Source organism: Synchiropus splendidus, chromosome 13, assembly GCF_027744825.2.
Source record: "Synchiropus splendidus isolate RoL2022-P1 chromosome 13, RoL_Sspl_1.0, whole genome shotgun sequence".
Taxonomy (NCBI): domain Eukaryota; kingdom Metazoa; phylum Chordata; class Actinopteri; order Syngnathiformes; family Callionymidae; genus Synchiropus; species Synchiropus splendidus.
In genome coordinates, this window is record NC_071346.1 from 16,411,968 (window position 1) to 16,436,587 (window position 24,620).

At 43.1% G+C, this 24,620-nt stretch overlaps 1 protein-coding gene and 1 long non-coding RNA gene across 3 annotated transcripts; both read left to right on the forward strand.

Annotated features, from left to right (window-relative positions):
• Positions 1-3,636: 3,636 nt before the first annotated feature.
• Positions 3,637-18,091, forward strand: LOC128769913 (neuropilin and tolloid-like protein 1). 2 transcript variants are annotated; one of them, XM_053883985.1, is made up of 13 exons: positions 3,637-3,810; positions 3,909-3,968; positions 4,792-4,926; positions 4,997-5,245; positions 11,206-11,247; positions 11,864-11,991; positions 12,113-12,341; positions 12,610-12,723; positions 12,809-12,953; positions 13,287-13,581; positions 15,163-15,271; positions 15,354-15,448; positions 17,946-18,091. In XM_053883985.1, exons 1-11 carry the CDS (start codon positions 3,783-3,785, stop codon positions 15,175-15,177), a joined length of 1,440 nt encoding a protein of 479 aa, XP_053739960.1. In that variant the 5' UTR covers positions 3,637-3,782; the 3' UTR covers positions 15,178-15,271; positions 15,354-15,448; positions 17,946-18,091. The 2 variants fall into 2 exon arrangements, with proteins under 2 accessions (XP_053739960.1, XP_053739959.1); XM_053883984.1 differs by lacking the exons at positions 15,163-15,271; positions 15,354-15,448; positions 17,946-18,091 and having other exon boundaries at positions 13,287-14,556.
• Positions 18,092-22,092: 4,001 nt separating this feature from the next.
• LOC128769595 (uncharacterized) lies at positions 22,093-22,785 on the forward strand. Its single transcript, XR_008416410.1, has 3 exons — positions 22,093-22,276; positions 22,342-22,386; positions 22,578-22,785. It is a non-coding gene; the product is annotated as an uncharacterized LOC128769595 (long non-coding RNA).
• The last annotated feature ends 1,835 nt before the right edge of the window (positions 22,786-24,620 follow it).

The following is a 24,620-nucleotide window of genomic DNA, read 5'->3' on the forward strand; positions in this document are numbered from 1 at the left end:
CTGAATTCCTCAGGTCTTTCAGTGCATAGCAGGCTTCACCCACTGCTGCTTATGTTGCACTCACATGATACTTTTGTGCTTAGCAACGCTCAACAGAGCAGACCACACCTCCGGGTACCGGGTTGGACCCCCTTTTGCATTCAGACCTGCCTCAGTTCTTCATGGCATAGATTCAAAAAGGTGTTGGAAACAGATTTTGGAAACAGCCAGTTGACATGACAGCATCTCACAGTTGCTGCAGGTTTGCATGCTGCACATCCATGATGCAAATCTCCTTTTCTAACACAACACAAAGGTAGGGTGGCCATTTCCACAGCAATGAAAAGGACGACACTGTAGCATTTAGGGAGCATGGATAATCGAAACACGTGGCAGTTGTGTATCCCTCAAAAACGAAAGATTATAGTGCATGTCAACACGATGCAGTGACTCTGAAATTAAATTAAAACACAATTTTGTCAATCATATATCATGAAATAAGTGTCAGAGAACACTCTTATTCCACTTATTCCATACTCTGGTGTGACTACACTGACAACTATGGTGATTTAGCTAAACAAGATAAAAGCAACTGTTCATACAAGAGTGTATGAGTAAGAGCATGGGGTCCACAGTCTACGTTCCTACAGTCAAATGCAGTCTGTGTGTGAGAATGAGTGACTGAGAGTAAAGCGATTTGGTTGCAGGACATGCATGAAAAGTGCCTTATAAATAGGAGCCATAAACTTCACAGTGCTCTGCTGAGCATATTTTGTTATCATGAGGTGATTTCTCAAAAAACATAATACCAGGACAGACATCTCCGCTGCTCATCTATTGCTCTTATGTTTGTCAGTCATAGCATGCCTTTCAATAGCCCCCTTGCCTCTGGTACTGGAGTCCCCATTACATCAGGAAAGAATGCAATATGCATGCAAGCCATCTTTGCAGGCTTTATAGCAATAAGTGTTCTTTTGACCACTCTAAATAGAGTGTGTATTTTGTTTTTTTTCAAAACTTTTGCTAACATGTCATAAGCAGCTAGCACAAGGGTGGATTCTCACTAGACTTTTTTCATTGGAACAAATTTGTTAGAACATTGGATGATGTGCTGTGTTACATTCAGGCAAGGAATTTAAAATTCGGACTGTCCCTTCTGGTAAGAAGCCATCCCCTTCCCCAGAACATGAGCAGTTGTTGAGTCCAGACAGGATGGACTCATAACCCATATTCTGACTCTACCATCTCAATGTTGCAACACATTTCAGGCAACCAATTTTCTGTTGTCCAATTTGTGTGTGCTGTCCATGACCTGTTCATTGATGTCAGCAGTGCCGTCCTTTCAGTCTTCGGCTGCTGTATGCAGGTTCTGCATCAGGGTTCACTGTGTTGTATGTTCAGATATGTTCATCTGACTCTTACCTTTATCATCAAATCATCAAAGCAGTCTTCCTATTCTATCTTTCATATAAGTATCTTCATTCACACATCTGCCTCTTAGATTAGTCCCTGCAAACCATGCAGATGGTTTGGAGTGAAAATCCCAGTAGTCATTGAAATTCTAAGCGGAGCCCATAACGCTTTCAAGCTTAAGTTACATGGGCACAATCTGAATGGATGTATTCAGATCAGAGATTAGATCTTCCTTGTTTGCATGATGCAAAAAGATACTGAGGTGTGTGTGCTCATGCAGCGAGACATTTCCGCATGGTAAAGCATGGTCAAGTGTGTGAATGGTAGAATGGATCCATTCTAATCTTTTGTAAACCTTTAATCTTAACTCCATGTCCTGTGGTCATCGTACAGTGTGTTCCTATTCTGCAGTGAGGGAATTACGGCATATTAGATTGACTACACAATAAGAGCAGCTCTTGTATCCAACATTGAGGATGTTTCTTCTTTCCCATCTGACCCAGTCATCTCTTGAGGTCATTGGCTCTGGGTTACACTGGTCAGATTGAGGACTCAAATATTGTGTGCTCTATAAGCAGAAGATGAGACTCAGGGGAAATCTCAGTGCTTTACAGGCAAGAAAGAAGTTGTCTGAGGAAGTTGGAATCAAGTGTAAGTTTCTAGCTACATAGATCTCTAAAGAGAAGCACTGCTGTCGTGTATTCTTGTCGGTTAAACTTGTCAAAGATCTCATCAGCAGTGGCGGCCGGCAGCAGGGTGGCCTGGTATTCCCCTGCGAGACCACCATAAAGCTTCAATTCATATGCTTTTACATACACTGGAACATTTATGTAAGTTTGTGGTTGTGTGTGTGTTTGCGCGTGTCCGTGCCGCTTTCTTCATTTTGACATATTCCAACATCAACATGGACACATTTTCTAACCGAGAGAAGAGAAGACAAATTCAATCCACTGGTTATTTATTGGATAAATAATCAAGTGGCCATTATTAATTCCGGCTTCTTGAGTAAAGCACCAAGGAAAAATACAGTTGTGTAACCTCAGGCCATGTCACATAATGTTGTATTATTTATTATCAAATTGTATTACATCATATAATGAAATCAAATGTGCATACCTGTAAAGAAACACCCATGAGTCTCTTGTTTTGTTTTCCGTCTGACAAGTTTTTATTAAATTATTTTGGAGACCTTTCCAGTCACCATACCCATATTTTAGATTTCATTTTTTTCCTGTCAACATCATGTGCCCAAAATGATGCTACATTACATACAATTCTGGATATCAAGTTATCGTCCCAGTCAACTATAATTACAACTGGAGAGTTTTATACTTCACGTGAGTATCCATTTAAATATATATTATAAATATAAAATATATACAAAAACATTGTACTTCATCAAGTATGTGACAGAGTTGAAGCATGTAAGCCACTGCTGCCCCCTGTTGATTACCTGAGGTACTACATATTTCCCAGCTGCAATATACAGTATATATACAGGATATATGAACAAGGTTAAAACTAGAATTATTGTAATTCACAGATCACTGTATCTAGTAGAATCTGTTCATAATAACCGTTATTAATACAACATCATAACACAACAACAACAGTCTTGGAAAATCACAACTTACAAATTACATATCAAGTACAGGAGCTTTATGGCATTGGTAAATCGTTCTGAAAAGAAATCTTGAGTTAGTCCCTGAAATAAAACAATCTATATTGTTCCTGATTTAATACAATATTTATGCTGTTTGAGGAGATCAGAGGTGCCACAGGAGGTCCTTTCTTCCTGTGGCAATAAAAACATACAATTCGTCCTTGAAAAAAATACAATGAAGGTTTTTTTGGCACATTTTCTGTTCTTGAACTGCATTTGTTGCACATTGTTTTCTAATCTATTTTGTATCACTTTTTTTTTTTTTGCACTTTATAATATTATTTCTTTTTAATTTATTGTGATATGTTGTGTACAGAGCATGTTACAAACACGATTTCCCTTGGGATTAATAAAGTTTTTCTGCTCTGATTCTGATCTGGTCTGAATTGGGGACAAAGTCGGTCCAACGGGTCTGAAATCTCACATCAGCATTTCATCTAGGTTTGACTGATACACGCCCCTCCTGCAAGAATAATCATAAATATTGAAAATACCCGCCCCTGGAGGGCGACATCAGGCTGTGACTTGGCCTCTGGATCAGTGGCCTCTCCTGTGGCCTGAGCCGCCTCTGACCGGCGGCTGCCCGGACTGGATTATAACGGTCGAAGGTGGAGCTCCAGTACGAGCGAAGGAATCCTGATTCATCTGTCACAGCAAGTGAAGACCTGAAATGCTGGAGCTTCTTGTGATTAGCTGAAGAAGAATTTTTATAGACGCACAATCCAATATGTGGCTGGAACTTCTACTGCACCTGTGTAAGTTGTTTTTAAATGCAGAATTTCAACTCAATATTTGTGCTGTGATCATCTTAATCCACCTGAAAATGAAAAGTGAGTTCCTCTGTTTTGTACAGCTGCAGGTCTCATCTCACCTGCCTTCCCAGGGGCTCTTGGAACTAAAGCAAAGACCCAAGGTAGGTAATGTTTGCATAAAGGGACGATAAATGGCTTTCATTTCAAATGATTTCCATGACACTTCACCACCATTAACACCATATCGTACTATTTTTTTTTTTTTTTGTAAAAACGAATTATGTAGAATCTGTAATTTCAAAAAGGAAACCAGCAGAGATCCACTAGTCTGCTTGTGTATTTTTGCAGTTTTGTGCATTATTATTTTTAGTAAAACTACAATGCCTTTGAACTCAATGTTGTATTTTATTTATTTAGTTTTTATCATTAGTTTGTTTCCTTTAGATGACATCAGAGTTTTGATAACATGTTTAAAGAAACACAATCTGGACCCATTACACATTACATAATGATAATGCAAAATAAATAAATAATACATTGATTAATTTATTTTAAAAACAATAAAACAAACAAAAAACAACTATTCTTGCCATACGGACAAAAATGTTGTTAACCTTTGTTCTTTATCTTTGTTAAGTTTTATCTTTTTTTATTATCAATTCAATCACTTTTAAGAATCTTTTTTTCAGTTCATGAAAAACTCACTCACCTCCTTCTTTTAATCCCATCATAATGAATGCAAGTCCCTCCTCTACAGAATCTCATGCAAATCTCTCACCGTGAACTGTTGGTTAAAGTTTCAACATCTTCAATAAGTGCACAGAGAGCAACATCCTGGCCGTCCTCCTTCTCTCTGCCTCATGCAGTTAAAATGAAACACATGAAACTAAAGTTACAAAAGCGCTGTGTATGCATTCGGTGATGACTATAGTATTCGAGTCTGCTAAGTCAGTGTTTTTTGCTCTTGGTCTTGCCTACATCTAGTCAAGAACAACTCAGGTGTGACGCCTGCTGGCCAGTGTGGCGCGTGGGTGAAGGAGCCTGAAGGGGGGTACTTCACATCACCCAACTACCCTGAGAAATACCCCCCTGAGAGAGAATGTGTCTACATCATAGAAGGTGAGGTTCTGGGTTGAATGACATCAAAATATCCCCAAATATCTCCACTAAAGGACCCTTCTTTCTGCAGCTGCCCCCAGACAGTGTGTGGACTTGTTCTTTGATGAGAAATACTCCATTGAACCTTCCTGGGAATGTAAATTTGACCACATCGAGGTGCGCGACGGGCCATTTGTTTTCTCGCCCATCATCGGACGATTCTGTGGTCAGGAGAGTCCAGCTTATGTCCGCTCCACTGGAAGGTACCTCTACGTCAAGTTTGTAGCAGACGGAGAACTGGAGGCCATTGGCTTCTCTGCACGTTACAACTTCACACAGGGTGAGTAAGTTACAAACCAGATGCACAGCTCTACGCCAGAATGCAATTTCTCAATGCCATCCGAGTTTGATGTATTCAGAAGGTCCAAATGACTTCTTTAAAGGGGACCTCTGCAGACTGCAGAGAAATACAAACGTCTGACAAGCCATGCCTGTGACTAGTGATGTGCTGATGGGGCTTCATGAATCAGTGTCCTCATTTTCAGTGCTCAGTAGATGGCGCTGTTGGTTTAAAACCGATGAGAGGGTCATTGAAGTGGTTGTTGAAATCTTAAGATTTTAGAGCAGAGAGTGCCATCTGAAACTGAGGACGCTGTTTCATGAAGCTTCGTAAGACCATCACTAAACGCGACTCCCCTTCGGTCTTAATGGATCACATATATCTATCACAGAAGCGTTTCAATCAGCTTGTGTGGTGTTGTTGCCTTCCATCCTCAGCTCAAATATTTGTCCTCATCCTTGTCTTAGACACTATTAAGTTCACAGTCATATTCATTCACAAATGTTTATGAATTTATTGGTGTAGTAGTATGAACAAATGCATGTATCTACCTCAACGGCGGCAGCTCCTGTGAAGAGGGATTCAAAGATAAGAAGGACCAGATGGTGGAAAAAGCTGAGCCACTTGTCTTGTTTAATGGTGAAGGATGGAGAACTTTGAGCCAAACATATTTTAAGTTGCTTTGAGATGTAAAGGTCAGCACATGGATCACAAGGGAGCCGTAGATAGGCAACAAAACAGTTTCACTGGACCTAGTCGGTGGGTTTTACTTTCTATATTTTCATCTGATGCAGCATATTTCTGACCTCAGATATTGTGTCTTCATTCAGGTTTTCCACCAGGGATATACTGTCTTCATTCATTCATGTTCTGTGGGGTTTTGCTTTGGCATAGATGAACACATATAGACAGACCTACACACAGACTCGGTTGATGAAAGCCTGTCTTCCGTACAGTACAGCTTGCCGCTGCTGAGCCTCTGCAGCAGCAGCAGCAGCTTAGACTTTGTGACCAGCAGATTTTATAAGCCACCTACGATTAATCTCTCATTCTGTCCAGATATTGCTCTCTGCCAAGACCAGTCTTCAGCATCTGTCAGTAACGTTTCCGCCTTGATGTTGATGTTGGACAAATTCCATCAGATAACGTCCGTGTTGCCGCAGTCAGCATTTGTTTAGCGTTTCATAAAAAACAGTTTTCTCAAATTATTCATAAATCCTCCTTCACTTAAAGCATCTAAACAAGCAATCTACTTCTATTTTAAGGAATAGTTTTGCATTTATTTGCAGATAAGCTGAAGCTGGTTCCCATCTGTTTTCACCAAAACTAATCAGTATCTCATGCCAAATTCTAATCTCTTGTCAACTCAACTTTCATGGCAGAAGATAATGAATTCAGCAGCCCACACAAACTCAGGGTGTAAGAGTGAAATGTAAATAGACAAGTTATCTTTTTCATGTTTCACTGTTTCATGGGGAGAGAGCGCAACTCAGTTGCATAACCCGGCCCTCAGACAAGGTTGAGATTTAGAGGTAGATTACTTGGATTCAAGACAAGTGATGCAGATGGTATCCTGGTCAGGGATCAACACGCGTGTGAAAAAGTTGCGTGAGTAAGAAGATGTCACCATTCCAATCCTGCTGTTGATTTTCACGGACATTCCAGTCAGTCACCTTGCTATAGTTCAGTTTGAAAATTGACTGTCAGAAATGAATTAGGTTGTTGTAATGTTGGAATGCTGCCCCAGGAGCTGCTCCTACTTTCTGGAGGTGTGACCACTACACTGGCACTGAAGGGCAAATGACAACCACAGAAGGAGAGCATAACCACAAAAACTTGAATCACAATTACAAAAACAAATGCACAACCACAAATACTGACTGTGCTCCAGCTGAGGAGACTACTTTAAGAGACTCTGACTAGATCAGCTGCTTCCTCACATGTGGTTTAGGAGTCAGTTAAGCATGTGATCTGACATACACAAGGCGACCATGTAGACAGACGGCAAGATCACAAGTCTCTTCTGACTTTGACATTTTTCCTGACAAAAACAATGAAAAATAAATGAAATAAAACAAGTCCAAAAGAATATTCACATGAAGAGGCTCACTCAAACTGGAACGACAGAAAAGAGAAACCTGGTCCAGCATTATTTTATGATGATTTCTTTTACTTTTTCTTTGTTCTTGGTATATATGTGGTTGAGAATGTGTAATTCCAGATGTCCATCCTCAACAATGGCAGAAAACCTTTACGTAAGTTTAATCTAAACATTCAGTTTGTTCAAATAAAATCCTATGGGAATTTAGTATAGCAAACACACCCATACACACACATGAAAGTGACTAATCTTGGCTCAAACAGCGAAGAAACACGAGAGGATTAATAAGAATCCATGCAGATCTGCAGTGGTGGTGTTTATGCTGCTGCTTCTCATATTTGAGTAATAATAATAACAAGATGGCCAGTGAATAAAATGGTGACTCGGGCATGTTTTGTAAACAGGATGTAAGATGAAATATGATACATTAAAATGCAGATGTGGCAGTTTCATCACCAGGTTGTCATTTCTGCTGAGACCTAATCTGTCCTCAACTAAGCCGGTAAATCAGGATTTATAATCCACCTAGCAAGTGGATTCATCAGCACAAAGGTTTAGTACACAATATCTCTAACCTTGCTGTGCCTTCTGATTTCTTTATTTTATCAGAAGGATTGAACAAGGTTTTGAAATTATGAGGCAGACAGAGAGAACATGCTGACTGGTAGATTAAGTATAACCCTCTCTGTTTCTATTGCTTTTTATTTTATGGTGCTTAACCTAAAAAAAAAATTCAGACAGTATTGCACATGATAATGAAAACTGAACTTTATCATGTGGTTCTCTTTCAGGGTGACCCTCATTGTGAAGGGTTTTTTTCCCCACTACAAAACCCTCACTTACCTGCACTTACTGCAGTGAAAGTATACTGGTGCAAAATCAGCATTTTTTAAAATCAGAAAAAGTAAAAAAGTAAAAGACTGCTGTTCAAAGCTCACCTCTACCAGAAGAGGTCTCTGACATTAACTCCAACAGTATTCGTCAGATAGACTACAGTGAATTGACCTTCTGCACTACTTCCTGTTGATGGGACCTTGTCCAGACTCCATCATGACAGTACTCACCTCCTTATAAGTATTTTTGTTGGTGCATTTATGGACTTTCTTAGCACATTTATGGACTTTCTAGTTTTGTGACTGCACCATCCTGAGGAGAATGGTGGCATGTACTGTGGTAAAAAGAGTCCACACCGTGCTTTGCAGTGATGCAGTTCTTCAAATGAAGAGAATCAGATTGGTCAATCCAAGGCATGAAAGGCCAATCCCAGGAATCAGTTTATATCAAATAGGCAGCTTGGCTACCAACGCTTACAAGAACTCGAGGGGCTTTTCTTATTTCATATACCGAAACTTTGACATGGCAGTTGTCTTTACATAAGTGATAAGAGCTTGTCAATATCCTCTATGGTTTCAACACAGTCACAGTAGCTTTTGTAACTCACTGTCCCTGCCAAATTTATTACTCGACTGAAACACATTTTTAAAGTACATCAAGGTGAGAAGACTGCTGAAGACCTTCGAAAATAAGGCGATTTAAGCTACTCATAAATATTTTAAGCTTTGTGTCTCAAGAAACAGCCATGTCAGGGCTGTTGAAACCAGGCAGGCATACAGACAATTTTGGGTGGCTGGGGCTCTAGTGTGTGCAGCATGAGGAAGCGTGGGAGGGGCTGTGGCGTGGGCTAGTGAGCTATATGGTGCAAACTTTCAGATAAGATATATTTGGGCGCAAATAATGAGAGTGCAACGCTTTTTTTCCTGAGAATTTTCAAATAAAAAATAATGAATGGGCTCCGAAAGGGGCACCACTAGATTATATTACATTAGATATCCTTTATTAGTCCCAATGAAGTATAAGAAAAGTTTTTTAGTCCTCTGCACGTACATGGCGTAAAATATTTTTTCAAACTCATACTGCTTGAAACACTGTACCACTAAAACTGAAAGGTGTGAAAGGTTTCCTTTGGATATTTCATGGCTGGCTCTCAGTCCAGTTTTTAATCAAGTCAGACATGCATTTTGTCTTAATCCAGTGTCCTTATTATAAGTGGGATCATATGAGTACTAACTACTCAGCGCTGTCTTGGTGGTGGTTCGTTGAGATACCCTACTTCTGTGGTAGAATTGTGATCTGACCTTTTATGGAGAATGCCGCCTTTTGACTTGCTTAAACAGCATTTTAATAACTCCCACCAAGAGTCTTTATAAATCTCAGTCCAGTCCCTGCAGAGATGCAACAAACCCATCATCAAGTTCATATCAGTCAGGGATTTTGCTTAGCTCATCCACCTCTATTGTAAAATATCTGTCGAACCATTTCACATTGAGACTGCTTTAAGTGGAGCCATTGTCATGACTGCTAATCTAAGGTTGACGCAAGAGCAGATGATTCTGAACTCAGAGGACTCGGACAAAGCAAGAGTTCTGTCAACCACAAGATTTATTACAATAAACACAAAATAATACAGACAGAAATCTAAACTGAAGACCAGATGCGGAGCGCGGAGGACAACACACAAAGGGAGAGGGAAAAACCTAAAACAGAAAACAGGCGTGAGATACACAGCGCTGCAAACAGGGACAACAGAAAACTATGCACTCAGATATAACTCTGACGCGGCCAATACAAAACTAAAGACGCTCAGTAGAGGTGAAGACAAAACTCTAACCGAGGAAATAACTAGCCCACAGGCTGAACTAAAGTAGCGAGTAACACACACTCTGGGAAGCCAACAAGGAGCTAATGACAGGGAGCAAGCAATAGGAGAGCTAGATAGAGCAAGAAAAGGGACAAAAGTGACAGAATAAGGAGATGAGCGCAGAGCAAAACAGAGAGATAAACAGGGTCACAAGCGACCGGAGCAATCGAGAGAGACCGTACCATGAGAACAAAAGACGATCATCTGGCTGCACATGCTGGTTCTCCAGGTGTATAAATCTCTGCAGAGGCAATCAATGGGATGAGAACCAGCTGCGCTGCCATGAAGCTGAAGGGGTGAGAAAGCAAACATGAACCGGAACACAGGAAGTGACACAGTAAAAGCATGAACCATGACAGCCATGTCGGAGTGTTCCAAAAAGTGGCACTGTGGTGGGAGTAAACAACAGTACAGCAAAATGACAAGTCGGTCAGATATTCAGCAGGACTGCCAACACTCACCCAATTGGAGTGAGACACACAAATGAGGCTTGTTTTTGTCTTGAAGCTCCCAAACGTGACTTTGTGCTAGTCTAGTGGTTAGAGAACGCCACGGACATCACAAGGTTGCAGATATGCGCCTTCATTCTGTTATGGATTAATTCTCAATTAAAATTAATGAATTTTACCATCAGCCAGTTTGAAATTTTCTCTCACTAGCTTCACGTATTGAAATCTATTCTGAAAACTTTTGTGGCTTTTATCATCCTGTTTTCATACAACAATCAAGCATGCACAATCAAGCATGCGATGATGATGATGATGCCACGGCTTGTGACCTCGTACCAACTTTTTTTTTGGCTCAGCGCCACCTTTCACAGCCAAAATTGCGTGCAGGAACCAGAACCGATGCGTCTTGCCAGTTGAAAGGACTCCCAGTGACTCTGTTATTAAACCCTATTATTTTAAACCCTGTGTATTGTGTTGTTTTTGTTGCTCCTCTTCTGGTGCTTCCTAAAGTGGGCAAGTAATCTTCCTGTGGTATTCTGGCATTTTCCGGGTCTGATTTTCTACAACCCATCACCTAGTCTTTGTTTCTTTCAACAGCTCACTTGTTCCCACTCAAGTCTTAACTGGTTCATAAAAAAGTGGCAGATTATGAGATGTGCAGTCCTGATAATGTCAATATGGAACCCTCTTTCATTTTCTCTCTTTAATTCAGACCCGGAGTTTAAAGATCTGGCTGACGTACCGGAGTTGCCTTGTAAGTATTTCAAATGTGATCACAGTTCTATCATCTGTCTATCATCTAACATCTACAGTTGACAGTATGAAAGCAGCTGTGCCAAACGCATTGTTTGGAGCCGTTCAGAATCAATATTTAGCCCCTAACAGGAACAGATAGCCCTTAAAGGTACACGAGGGAAACAAAATTATAAATTTGGTTTGTTTTTATCCTTCAGAGAGTGTGACTATGAGGCTTTTGTGCAAATCACTTGCCAAGTTACTCGCCAAGTTATTGGAGAATTAAATCAATGCAAGTGAGATATCTGTGAAGTAAATGCAGGGTGCACCGGATGTGACTAAAAAGTTGAACGACAATACCACTTTTTGTATAAAAATAAAAGAATAGTCCACCAACAAAGCGGATTCTCTGGGTCTTGGGAAGTTTAGATTGTCATGGCAACACAGAGACGCACAAATTGGACTGATCAAAAGAAAAAAAAATAACATCCACAGACACTGAATTGGAATCAATGAATACATTTTTATGACACAAATATTAAATTTAGTGTTTTGCATGGTTATTCTCGTCTTTCATTATCACAGTAATTTGTGCAGCCAGACAACTCTTTTGAATGACAAATTGTTGTCCACAGTTTGTGAGTTTGAAATGACAACACCAGAGGGAATTGTAGAGTCGTCCCAGATCTACAGAGACACTAAGGCATTGGCAACGGAAGCAGTGGACTGCAGGTGGTACATCCAGGCTCCACCAAGGGCAAAGGTCAGTGTCCAGCTAACACACACAAAATAATAATCCACACAGTACTTGATATCAATTTCAATTTTAAAGTAAACAATTTTCTTAAATGGCAATGAATCTGTCCATATTTAATCGTTCTCAGATCTACCTGCGGTTCCTGGAGTACGAGATGCACAACTCCAACGAGTGCAAGCGTAATTTTGTAGCCATCTATGATGGCAGCAGTTCTGTGGAGCACCTAAAGAACAAGTTCTGCTCCACGGTGGCCAATGATGTCATGCTGACCACGTCAGTGGGCGTAGTCCGGATGTGGGCCGACGAGGGAAGCAGGAACAGTAGATTCAGGATCCTGTACACCGTTTTTCATGAACGTGAGTGGTCATTACAGTCAAAAGAAAAGGAAAAATGAATGCATTTTCTCCAGATGAGGTGTTCTCCTTGTCAGATCTACCGTATATAGAAAGTGCTAAAGAGATTTGGGTAAACTTTTTTAGAATTCTACAGAAACAGCAGAAAAGAAACTGCAACCGCTTCCCCCGCCCAAAGGAAAAAAATCTCGCCTGAAAAACATATCAAACAAATAAATAAAAAATAAAGGACATCTGATCTAATAATGTCTACATAATGGAATCATTGCAGCACCATGTGAAGGGGAAGCCTTCTTCTGCCACAGCAACATGTGCATCAACAACACTCTGGTCTGCAATGGCATCCAGAACTGTGTTTACCCCTGGGACGAGAACAACTGCAAAGGTGACGAAAGACTGAGCGCTGCTCATCCAGAGGGAGTGAATGTCCTTAACTCCTTAACTGATACTGGCAATGCTTGCTCCTCCAGAGAAGAGGAAGCCCAGTATTTTGGACACGATGGACAACACCAACCTCAGCATCATCGGAGTGACCTGTGGCCTGGTTCTCATCATGCTCATCATCTCTGTTGTCATTCAGATTAAACAGCCCCGCAAGAAATACATCATCCGCAGGTACCTCATTCCTCATCCTATTTTGCACAGGTTTTCTGTTGCCTGGTTTCTGTGGTGGCAGCATCATCAGGAAAGGTGACGTTCTTCAACCCAACCAAATAATGAGCAAAATGTAAGCACAAAACTTTGTCCATGAAAACACCGTCAAGACTCAGGAATTGCGCGTAGGACTATTTCCCATGCTCCACAGCTCCCCCAACAGGACAAAATACACACCACTCTCCATTACATGTTGGACTTCACTTAATGCCACTTTATTAGAAGCATGCAGTCCGCGATGTCTCCGTTTTTCTTTTCCATATCCTAATGGATTTGATCTTCTTTCATCTTTAGAGATGACTTTGACCCAGCTCTCCTGCACCCAAACTTTGAGCCCCCCCACTATGAGCTCTGCGCCTTGCGTCGAGATCCATCCGGTGACCTGAATGATGCTGCAATAGCCGAGGAGTTTGAGAAATGTCAGAAGTTCCGCCGCTCCTCTTCCAAATGCATCCGTGACCACCACTGTGGCTCTCACGGGAGCATGCACGGCAGCATCCAGGGGAGCCGCAGCAGCCTGAGCCTCAAAGAGAGCACCGCCGACTGTGACATGGGGACAGTGGTGCCTCCACCAGTGCCTCCTGTGATGGTGAGCCAGCAGTCCCCCCACCTCTCTCACCACAACACCCCAACTGGACGGAGGAACATTGTTGTCATGAAACACAGTTACTCCCAGGACGGAGCCGAATACAGGGATGACATGGACGATGACCAGATAGTGGCTCATGGCCCAACGACCAGCAGACAGCACATTCACCACTATCAGATGCATCATCATGGCATGCCGGGTGTCGACCAAATGGTCCACCGTACACTGTCAAATGACTTCTGATGAAAGTACAAGCTCGACGAGTTGAGTAACGCGTTGGGCTTGAATGAGTGGTAATTATTTTATCAATGTGTTCAGTGTATCTTTGAGAAAAAACACTGTCGTGAAAGTTACCGCTCATGATTTCCTACAGAAACACAACCTCCATGGGACCAATTTTTCTTAAGGCGAAGGAGAAATGAATTTGCTTTCTGGTCTAATCATAGTAAATATTCACTGTCAACAAAAAATTATGTTTGAATGTTTTATTATTTTCCCTTTGTTGTCTGTCATCATCTCACATATTAGTCATTTATTATGGTAGAATTCCGAAATAAATATAACATTTTTCTTGCTTACGCTTTTCCAGTTAGTTATAATTTATTCTTCTGCACTATAATTACAAGAAAAAAAAAGCAAAACTGTGCTATTGTGGCCGATACCCGCTATCTCAATCCATAGTTGATGGTACAGTCACAGACATGCAGAACAGAAATGCCAAATGTAATGTACGTCAAGTATTGATGAGGATAAATAAAAGTATTGCTTCCTGGGAAAATACACAATAAAGTAAAAATGTGAATAATCCATACATGTATGAAATGTTTAATGTTTTGCACTGATAATAATTCAGACAGTTGGAAGTGAGGAAGACGGTAGCTTCCCTTACCATACGATGTTTCGTATGTTTTGATGTGAGTAAAATGAGACTATATTCTTGGTGATGATGATCTGGACTAGTAAAACTGAACTTGAATAAAATCATGAAAATAAACCAAAATTTTTTCTGTATTCTGTTTGATGATGGTTTGGGGGGTGGGGTGGATGCAGCTTTCACAAGGGTTGAGAATTGGCCAATTGCAATCATTTTACCGGGCGGAAACACCCTTTTCACGGAAACCAGTGTGATGACATCCATATTTAGGGCATCCTGCTGAGAAAACAGGGCATCCAGTTTCTCATGTTTTCCCCCCTCTGGCTAAAAGCCAGCCAGACAAAGCAGTTTGATGTGTTCTGTTTAAAATAGTTGTAGTGTTTGCATTTGGGCTATTGACAGTTAAATTGACTGTGTACTGTATATTACAGATACATGAGGGTGAAACGGATCCCCTCACTCCCCATTTGTTTGATTTTGAGTTGCTTATTTTATTTATGTTGGTATCAGCTTGTAACTGTTGGAGGCTCAACCTTCACAGTCATGGATGGGAAAAGACAACATTATATACAGGCAGTAGCCAGGGCAGCCACGTAGTCGGTTGGATTAGCGCTCCCGCTGTGGGGTCCTCAGAAGTTGAAGGACACGAGCAAAGTTACATTGTGGCTGCATCGGGTCATATCAGTTGACGTTTTCTGTGTTTGCAGAATGACCTGCCTTAAAATTACAACTTCATGGTGCAGCCTCAAAATGTTTTTCAGCCAATAAAGAAAGTTCTCCCACCAGAGGCCAAGAAGTAGAGAACAAACAATAGTGGTAAGGATCACATTTCTGTTTGTGTTGTCGTGATTTCTGATTCATTATTTTTACAACAATTGTCTGTAATTTTATATTATAGGTTGTAGGAGACATGACATCCTTAAAGAGCAGACAAGTGTTGTGTTTGTCTTGGACCGTATGCCCGTTTGAAGTAGTTGGGTCTCCGATGTTCAGGTCAGTTTAAAAAAAAAATCTTTTCTTTGGGTGGAGAGAGACTTTCATTATTAACATATTAACATTCATTTTTTTCTTCAACAGTATGTGTCACCTCATGGCATATAAACTGCTTCCAGTCAACTGCCATGACATTAATTTTCCAAAGTTGTTGCATTCTTCTTCTTCTTTCTCTTTCAGCTTCTAACTTGAGGGATTGCCACAGCAGATCATCTTCCTCCATCGCACCCTGTCCTCTGCTTCCTCTTCTCTCAAACCTACAAACCTCATGTCCTCCTTCACCACCTCCATAAATCTCCTCTTTGGCCTTCCTCTCCACCTTCTGCCTGGCAGTTCCAACCTCATCATCTTCCTACCAATCTAACTGGCTATCTGTCCTCTGTACATGTCCAAACCACTCGCTATCTCTCCTCTGTAATTAATTTGCCTCAACTTTCTTAGCAGGCTTTGCAACAAGTGACAGGGAGGAAGCCAAAACAGTCGTAGCGCAATTTCAGAGCACACAAAGTTCCTGATACCACAAATGTACTACCATTCAAAAAGGGCAGAATTTCAGTTTCAGTTTAAGAACCCTGTCACGAACCCCCTCCTTCAGTTCAAAATGGTGTGGACTGCTTTCTGCTCCCAGTTCTTCTCCTTCTTCTCTTCTGGGATTGGGGGTCGCTTCTTTCCGCCACAGACACACACACACCTGAACCTGATCCCGCAGTCTTCCCGTGCAATAATTAAACGCTGGTCAAAAGACAATCGGCATCAGTTTGTCACGTGTGTTCACCTTGGTACGACCCTCCGGGGTCGTCTCGACATCTTGGATGATTCATCTCCGGACCATGGACATTTTGCCATGCGCTTTCCTTTCGTGAGTTTTACTGCTTGATCTCTTTTTGTTTTCCAGTGTGTCTGTGCCTAAACCTGGTTCCTCTCTCTCCCGGTCCTGTGGACTTTCCTTTTTCTGGCTCCCTTAGTTATTGTATAGTAGAGTGTTCCTGTTTTATTTCTTACACACTCCTTTGAGATTAGAAATAGAGATTTTTGTTTTTCTTATTAGGTCTTTTTGTTCTGTTACTTGTCTTGTTTAACTACTTCTGCACTGAGATTGAGTACGAGAAGTGAGTTCTATTAAACTGCTGGACTTGACCCTCCGTCTGTCTCCTCTCTGCTGCATGTGGGTCACCCGTCTACGAGCGTTACAAAGCCAGCATATAAATTAGCTCAGCACTTGAGGACTCAAAATGAGGGAGCTACTTGAGGAACTTCGAAACGGAGGAAATTTTATGTTAACAAATATGTACCTCAGACAGGAAAAGGTACGCTCAAAGTCAAGTGGAAACCAAAACACCTGAATATTGTCTGCATTGCAAAGGGATGGTTGTACGGACGGAGCTATGGAGACACATGAGAAGGTGCCATTCTAGGCCAAGGAAAACAAAGGGTGCTTGGCCTTGCCTCAATTTTGTTTGGTTTGTGTCGCGGGAGGAGATTAACAATACAGAAAATGCTGTCATGAAAGTATAAAAAGCAGTTGATCAATTGTCTCTGGAAAAAAAAAAAACAGAGAAAGATGGCCAGTGCTTTGATCAGCAGACGGATGGAAATGGACTGTTTCTGATGATATTAACTGGGAAAACAGAATAAAAGATCAACCAAGAAAGTAATCATCAAAAAGATGTTGATAAGATAAGAGCGTTGGCCTCGTCGGATCAATATTGGCAGAGCGTGAGGAGGCCAGATCAGCCAGTTGCATGTAATTCCCTTCATAACCACCTTGGTGAGAGCCATCAGTCACCGTGAGACGCAGAGGGAGCGGATGAGTTGGGCTTCAGGATGCTGTAGATCTATTCACGCTGTATTCCAACCCAGTTCTGCAAACACGGAGGATTACGAAGAGGGTAGGAAGTGGGGAGTCAGGTCAGAGGAATGGAGGGATGGATGTCCGCAGAACAGCATCTCACTCTGACAGCTGCGACTCAGAAGCTTTTCACTCTGCGGGTTCTGTCTCGGGTGGCCTGAGTCCCATGCGCCTCCTGCTGTGCAGCCTCGCACCTCTGCGCCTAGGGCCATGTCCTTTCTTTCCTTTCCAGCAGGGGGCGCTCTGTGCACGTACCTTCCAGCATCTAGAGTTGCCAGAGTCTAAAAGCCCATCCCCGCAGAGAGATTCCCGAGAGTCTTCCGTCTTGGTCAGAGTCTCTGTCTGGTCGGGGATGTCTCCAATCCTGCACCAGTAGTCTGTCTGACATGAGCAGACCCAACCACCATCTCTTCATAGTGCTTCTCCAGACTTACCATTACAGTAGATTCATATTGAATCTCAACTAAAGAAATGAATGAATGAATGAATGGATCTGCCGTGCTGTGGACCACACTTACTCTGCTACTCTGCTTTTATCAGATGATGAACTTTCACCTTTCATCTGCTCTATTTCGCCTTAAAGGCACTGTTATCTTTCTTCCTCTTCCACTGCAGATCTCAGCGCAACTCTGTCCTTCTGTCTTCCAGCTTTCTCTGTCGCACCCTCAAAGATCTCCTCCACCTGCTGAGGTCCGTGCTGCTCAGTGCTGTGGTTCTGATGATGCTATGTGCTGTTAGTGTTGTGGGGGTGGTGGTTGGAGGGGCAGGAGGAAAGAGCAGCTCCCAGCAGCTGTGGAGGAGCTGGAGATCTGTCCATCAGCTGAGCATCTGTAGATCTTGGATCCTAAAGAAGCATTCCTCCATGTTGTTGACTCAGGTTTGTGCTTCAATGTTGAATAAAGTGTTTCTGAACCTGAGACTCCAGTTTTCTTCTGAAGGCCAGTCAGGTTCCTTGTCACTCAAGGAAGCGTCCCAGTTCTCTCCTCCACCTGCTCCACACGTCAGATCCCTGGCAACCGAGATCGTCTTCCGTCCATCGTCAGCGGACTACAATCCTGGCTCCAGCTGAGCCTCGCGACCCGCTGCAGCATGGGACCGGTTCAGTCCACAGCATTCCGGTGACTGGAGTTGACACTAGGCTAGTCATTGCTTCAACATTGAAATGCAGAGTCAGGCTCATCTGTGTGAGACAGTGTGACTCACAGAACCCACGAATCCCATGCGCTGGTGAGTCCAGGTCCAGAGCCAAACAGACGTGCTGCTCCCGCAACTGACCAGGTTTAATGGTTAATCCTGCAGAAATACAGGAAGCTGCTCTGCTTGTGTCGAAGGCCCTATCGTATAAAACAAGATGTAGCTTGATGCTAGTAAACAACACCCGGATGTAGCGGTGCGTTAATTCAGTTTTTGTTTTTTCTTCTTCTCTGCCTCTTGTTTCTGCTCTGCAAGACAGGCCGCATACCTGGTGGCATCACTGGGCGCGCACACCTGCATGACCTCAGCTGTCAAGCTAGCATGTCCATTCTGGTTTGTTCAGCACACCAGGGGCAACTTGCATAGAACAATAAACCTCCTTCAACATGTCAGAAGACAAAGAAGAAGTGGCCGCTAGCTAAGGCTAAAGCAGTAGCAGCAGCAAACAGCCTGCTAGCTGTCGCTCAATTTTGCGCTGAACACATCCTGTTGCCTCTAATTACGGTCCACTTTTGAAAACAACTGTGTACTGTGTTGCTTTCAGGCTGTTTTCATGTTTTGACGTTTAAATCTTGGTTCGGCCTGTGAATCGTTGCAGTTTATGTTAAGTTTATCTGACAGTGTATTGACAACCTCAAACCCTGCTTCCTTTATCGGTTTATAAAAAGAACTCCTTGAATTAACAGGTCATTTTTCTATGACTGGATTACATAACTCAGCATATGACGACTCAGGTAAGCCTGACCTGTGTCCCGAGCCATGTTGTTACAGGCTCCGTTCGCAGGTCAGACTTGCCAAGGCGACCGGTCCGCTCAGGAGAACCTACTTCACTGTGAGCGGAGGCTGATGTTGTGTCTCTCCTCCCCGACAGCCGGTTTCTGAGTGGCGAGGGCTTCAGCTACATTGTTGCATTGCATGCACGTGCGCGCTTGCAATCGCACTCGCATTTTTCACTGCTGTTTGTGTGCAGAGCCACATGAGCTGCCCACTGACGTGGAGGCCTTCGGGATCTCCTCAGCGGAAATCTGAGTCATCTGGAGACCGCTGGGTCCTGGACCTGGACGGCCACAAGCCTACGAGGTGGGTGATGGCTGGCGGTGCTTCGGTGTGTGGCATCATGAGACCTGCTGTGTGTCTGCTGAGCAGGTGGGTTTCTGGAAGGACGGCGAGGAGGAGGAGGTGGAGGCCAAAGACAACGAGTCTGACGTCATTGGGTACATGGTGAGAGCTCTTTTCGTGAACTGATCATGAAGCCAGCACTCAGCAGTGGATGAGGAAGTTCATGAGACGATGTTGAGGTTTAACTCTGGCCACGCCAGGGGCGTGTCCTCCTGGGGTAGCTTCAGTCACAACAATGCTGCTCTCAGGAAAGGTGAAAGGCTCACTTGCGCAGAGGACCGAGAGTTGTAGGCTCATGAACCGACCAGGGGAGGGCGTGTCCTCTCAGTCGAGCCAAACCAAGCCCGGCTCACAGCAGGCTGATGGCTCCCTCCAGAACTCCTCTGAAGGTCAGCTTCTGCAGCCTTGGACTTTCCACCTGAGCGTTGGGCTTCTTCACAGCACAGGAGGTGACAGGAGGATGGTGGAGATGTGATGCTCTTGGTGTTGCTCTCTTCTTCATCCTGGTCACACCCCTCCATAGTGAATGAACTCAGTTCCTCTCACGTCTCCTTCCATCCACAGGCGCGTCTGGAAACGCCACGATGGCAGTGTGTTCCTGCTGCTGTTAGTGGGGGGTGCAAACTCAGTGGGAGGAAACCAGAGTGCTCAGAGGTCTCGGGTTCTCCTCACAGTTCTGAATGAGTATCTTCGGTCTGACGGCGTTTGACTTGATGTTCACCAGGTGATACTCAGACAGGAGGGGCGGGGCCACACTCAGGTAACCTGAACCATCCACCCCTTCACCCTGCTGTCGCTGCCCAATGGCGGTGCCTACATCATTGAGGTGCGAGCGTCGAGCGAGGGAGGAGAGGGGGCTGTGAGCTCGCAGGTTCGAATCCTCACCTCTTCCTGTAAGTTCTAACCGCAGTGTCTTTGAGTCACGTACTCATGAGTCTCTGGTTCAGTGATTCTCAAACGTGTGTGTGTTACCAGAGACCATAAGCCGGATGACACACACACACACACACACACACACATTTGTCTGTCTATCCTTGAGGGGATCATCACCCTTTCCCCAGCTTCTCCCCATAACCCTAACCATCCAAAACACATGGCTAACCTGAACAAGGACTCTGAACCAAACTGAACCCAGTTAGAATCACCACGTTCTTTTGAAGTCTTCATCCCCAAATAGAGGATGAGCCTTTGCGGGGTCCAGCCAAAGGTTAAGGTTAGGTAGCGTTTATTGCCAATTCTGCCACATGCGTTGCATACAGAGGATTGAAATGTCACTAATCACTAGTGACATTTCACTACTGGGATGAAGACTTCAAAATAACGGGGTGATTCTAACTGGGTTCAGTTTGGTTCAGAGTCCTTGTTCAGGTTAGCCATGTGACATATACGACACTGAACCATGTATAACAATTCAGCTCTCATACACCCCTTAGATCATGGATACATCCACAACCCTGCTACAGTCCCAGTTCTTGAGTGGACAGCTACAATGTCAGTGACCTCTGGGCCGCTCACATCTGGTCTCCATGTCTTCCAACTGTGTTCTGCTGCTCCTCCTCACAGAAACATATCCAATAATGAAACACGCCCAGCAACCGGTCCTGCCAAGATCGAAGGAGCTGGAGAGATTGTGTTTCCGTGTGTGAGAAAAAGAGCTTATGAAATAGCAAGCTGACACATTCCTACACACCATATTGCTGGATGAATCTGTAAACTCACCATGTCATCAGAATTTCACATTCCATCAGAAAATATGCAGCTCCATACGGATGGTGCCTCAGTGAGTCGGGGTCTGGCTGCAGGACAGGTTACTCTGGCTCAGTTACTTTGTCAACTGACTGTCTGTCCATCTCCAGCCTCTGTCCTGTTGGTGCTGGTGAATGGCTGAATCACCTGGTGTCTCCATTCCGTGTTCAATGAGGGGCTTTAACCTGTAACTGTGTCAGTCAGCCAAGAGTGAGATGAACTGTGTGTCTGTGGCAGAGCAGCAGCAGCGCCACCAGATGACCAGGACCATTTCTGCCCTCTGGTGGAGACTCTGCGCTTGTTCTCATGACTACACAGGGAAACATCAGGAGGATTGAGCACACTAGCCATTAGCCCCGCCCCAAATTCAAGTTTCCCCATCTCAACCTCATTCCTCTCATTTCTGGCACCCGTCTGTCATCTCAAGGTCACGCCCCCCCCAGCCTCAGACAGAACCATTGAGGGGTGAGTTGCTGTGCGCACATGGTGATGCATATCAGGGTTTGCATTTGTGAGAGATGTTCTTGCTGGACTCCCTGGAGCCAGATGGCTTTGGTGACATGTGCTGCCAGAGCATCTTCAGCTTCATCACGACTGTTCAGTGGCATGCATGTTCTACTGAATTAACAGAAAACATTTCTTTGTCAATATTAAATCAGACATGGGATGAGGAGAAGTGTGTTCCTATAGAAGCCTTGTTTGAAAGGCTTTATTCACTCTTCTGTATATTAACTCTACTATAAGAGAAGTGTGTTGTGACACCACAGCGACCATGCCCATCCAAGTGCCCCTGGCCATTGGACCACCAAGTTTGGCGGAGACCGAGAGGAGCACTTCTTCAATCATGTGTCTGAAGTTTTGACCTTGTAGAGCTCAGAACAGGGATTCACCATTCATCCTCTCCTCGACAAATCCTAATGGTAAAACTGCTGTGTCATTTGTAATTTGTAATGTTTGAAAATGGATAAAACTGTTGTTTTCACAGAAAGCACTCCACTTAACCACTGGAGCTCCCTTCTGGTTTAATGAGGTCAGAATCTGAAGGATAAAATAGGAAATTTTAATTCTTTATAAAATGTATATTTATTGTCTAATGCTTCAAACAACATTCTTATAGCTGAATTGTGTTTTTTTTACATGCTGTGATTGAAATATACAGGTTTAAAAATGATGGTGTGAGGCTTGTGATGATGGTAATCATACAAATTATTTATATCTTAGGATGACATGCTGCATATCTGGAGATGGTGGTGGATCACGCTGATGGAGCGTTCCCAGAGACTAACCAATCATGAAACACTCGCTATGATAACTGCATCTCTTCTATATATGGATGTTTAAAGTCCTGGACAGAGATTTGCCCACTGGACCAGTGAAGCCAGAGTGTTGCTCCAAGGGACTCTGCAGCCGATATACAGGATCCCAGAGGCCAGAACAAGGGAGCATGTCATGCATCTGCGATGATTCAATGTCTGCAATTCACTGAAATCCATGTTCTTTCTAAGCTTCCGCCTGCAGAGGCCAACAGCTGCTTCATTCTGGAGTCAATCACAGTTGAATATGCGTTTCTTTTCTGAATGACAGGTATGAGTGTTTTTTCAAGAGTGTCAACAAAGACATTTAGTAGTTTGATGTAAAAGGTCAGATGATTTTCCCATCACGCTCAATTTCAATTTGGGTTTCCTCTAACCTATATTTCATAGTTACCAAGGGACATCCTCTCGGAAATTCTCCTGGAGGTGATACTCCCAGAGGGAGATGACGCATTCCTCACCCTGGTTTGCTCCACCTTCAGAGACGCTGTGTCCACGGACTTCTTCAGGATACGGGCACATTTTCAATGGCTGGACAGTCTTGAGGGGTAGTGTTTCCACAGGTGTAATGAGGAGCCCACATTCTGCATCCAAGAAGGACTATTACAGGATGTACACAATCGACACCTGCCCAGAATGTGGGCCATTGTACAAAAACTGTTCACCTGGTATGTGTACCTCTCATTTTATGGCTTTGATTCACTCTTAATTTATGTATTTAGAACTGACAACAAAACCCCTGTTCTTTACATAAGCTTTGTTGGGACCGGTAACAGGGCAGAACTGCAGGCTTTTTACTCTGATGCCGATGGGTACTGCAGTCATTTTTGCAGTCAGATGTAACAGGCCTCAGTACGTTCTGTTTGATAAATCCTTGTGTAAGTGAATTGTATTCTTTTGTGTTGTTGTCTTCAATCCTGTTCCTGTCCGTGAACGTCACAGTCCTGCTGCATGTGCTGCTGGAGTACACAGCAGCACCCCATCAGATGAGCGAGCTGGACCTGAGCTGCAGTGGACTTGAAGATCTCCTGACTTGGAACATGTGCCAGATCGTCATTGTTCCTCCCAGACGTTGTGTGCTTGTGTTTTCGCTTCTGCCATCGCTATTGTTTGGGGTTGCTGAGTGAGGTGGAATCACCACTTGTCTTTCTCTTGTAGTTTCTCTCCTGCGCCATTCTTGTTCATATTGGTTCCTGGTTCGTTGGGTTGGTTGTATTTTTTTTTTCCGGATGTTTTCAGACTGACACATTGGAGTTCTTTACTATTTATGGGGATTGTACTTGAGGTTTTGGACTCCATGTTGACATCATTTTTGTCTTGCTCATGTGAAGGAAAAATTATTGTTACTGTTCAGACTAAGTTGTGAAGTGGTGAAGGCAGCCTCATTGTTTTTTGTTATACCATTTCTCCCTGTTATCAGAACTCTGAGTGCAGCCTGAGCGTCTCACAGATGCTCAAGGTTTCTGCTACATTGTTGCTTGTTATCTTCAGTGTTACTGTCTATACCTCCCGTCCAGTGATTCAAGTGTATGCGCGCTGAGAGTGCCTCAGTGAGAGTTTCAACTTCATACTGTGAAGTTGTCTTCTCACTCTCTTTGCAAAGATTCTTCAATAAATATTCAGAAACGACAATTCTCTCTTTAATGAAGTCAAGAAATTCCACAACACTCACTCTTGGGTTCCACCTTTCATTATTCATTCAAGCATTTTCTGATTTGCTTGTGATGTGTAAAAACAGTTACATGAACAAGCTTTTATCAGGGAAGGAGAATATTTGAGGCTGACCTCTTCGTGGTGGAAACTTGGCACACAGCATGCGACCCTCTTTTGAGTTTGCAAGTTTTAATTGAACTTTACACACTAAAACTTAAAACATCGACTAATACTTTTTACTTGGTTCAGCAACAATTAAATTTTGTGTTTGTTTTTGCTTATCTTTGTAATTTTTTTT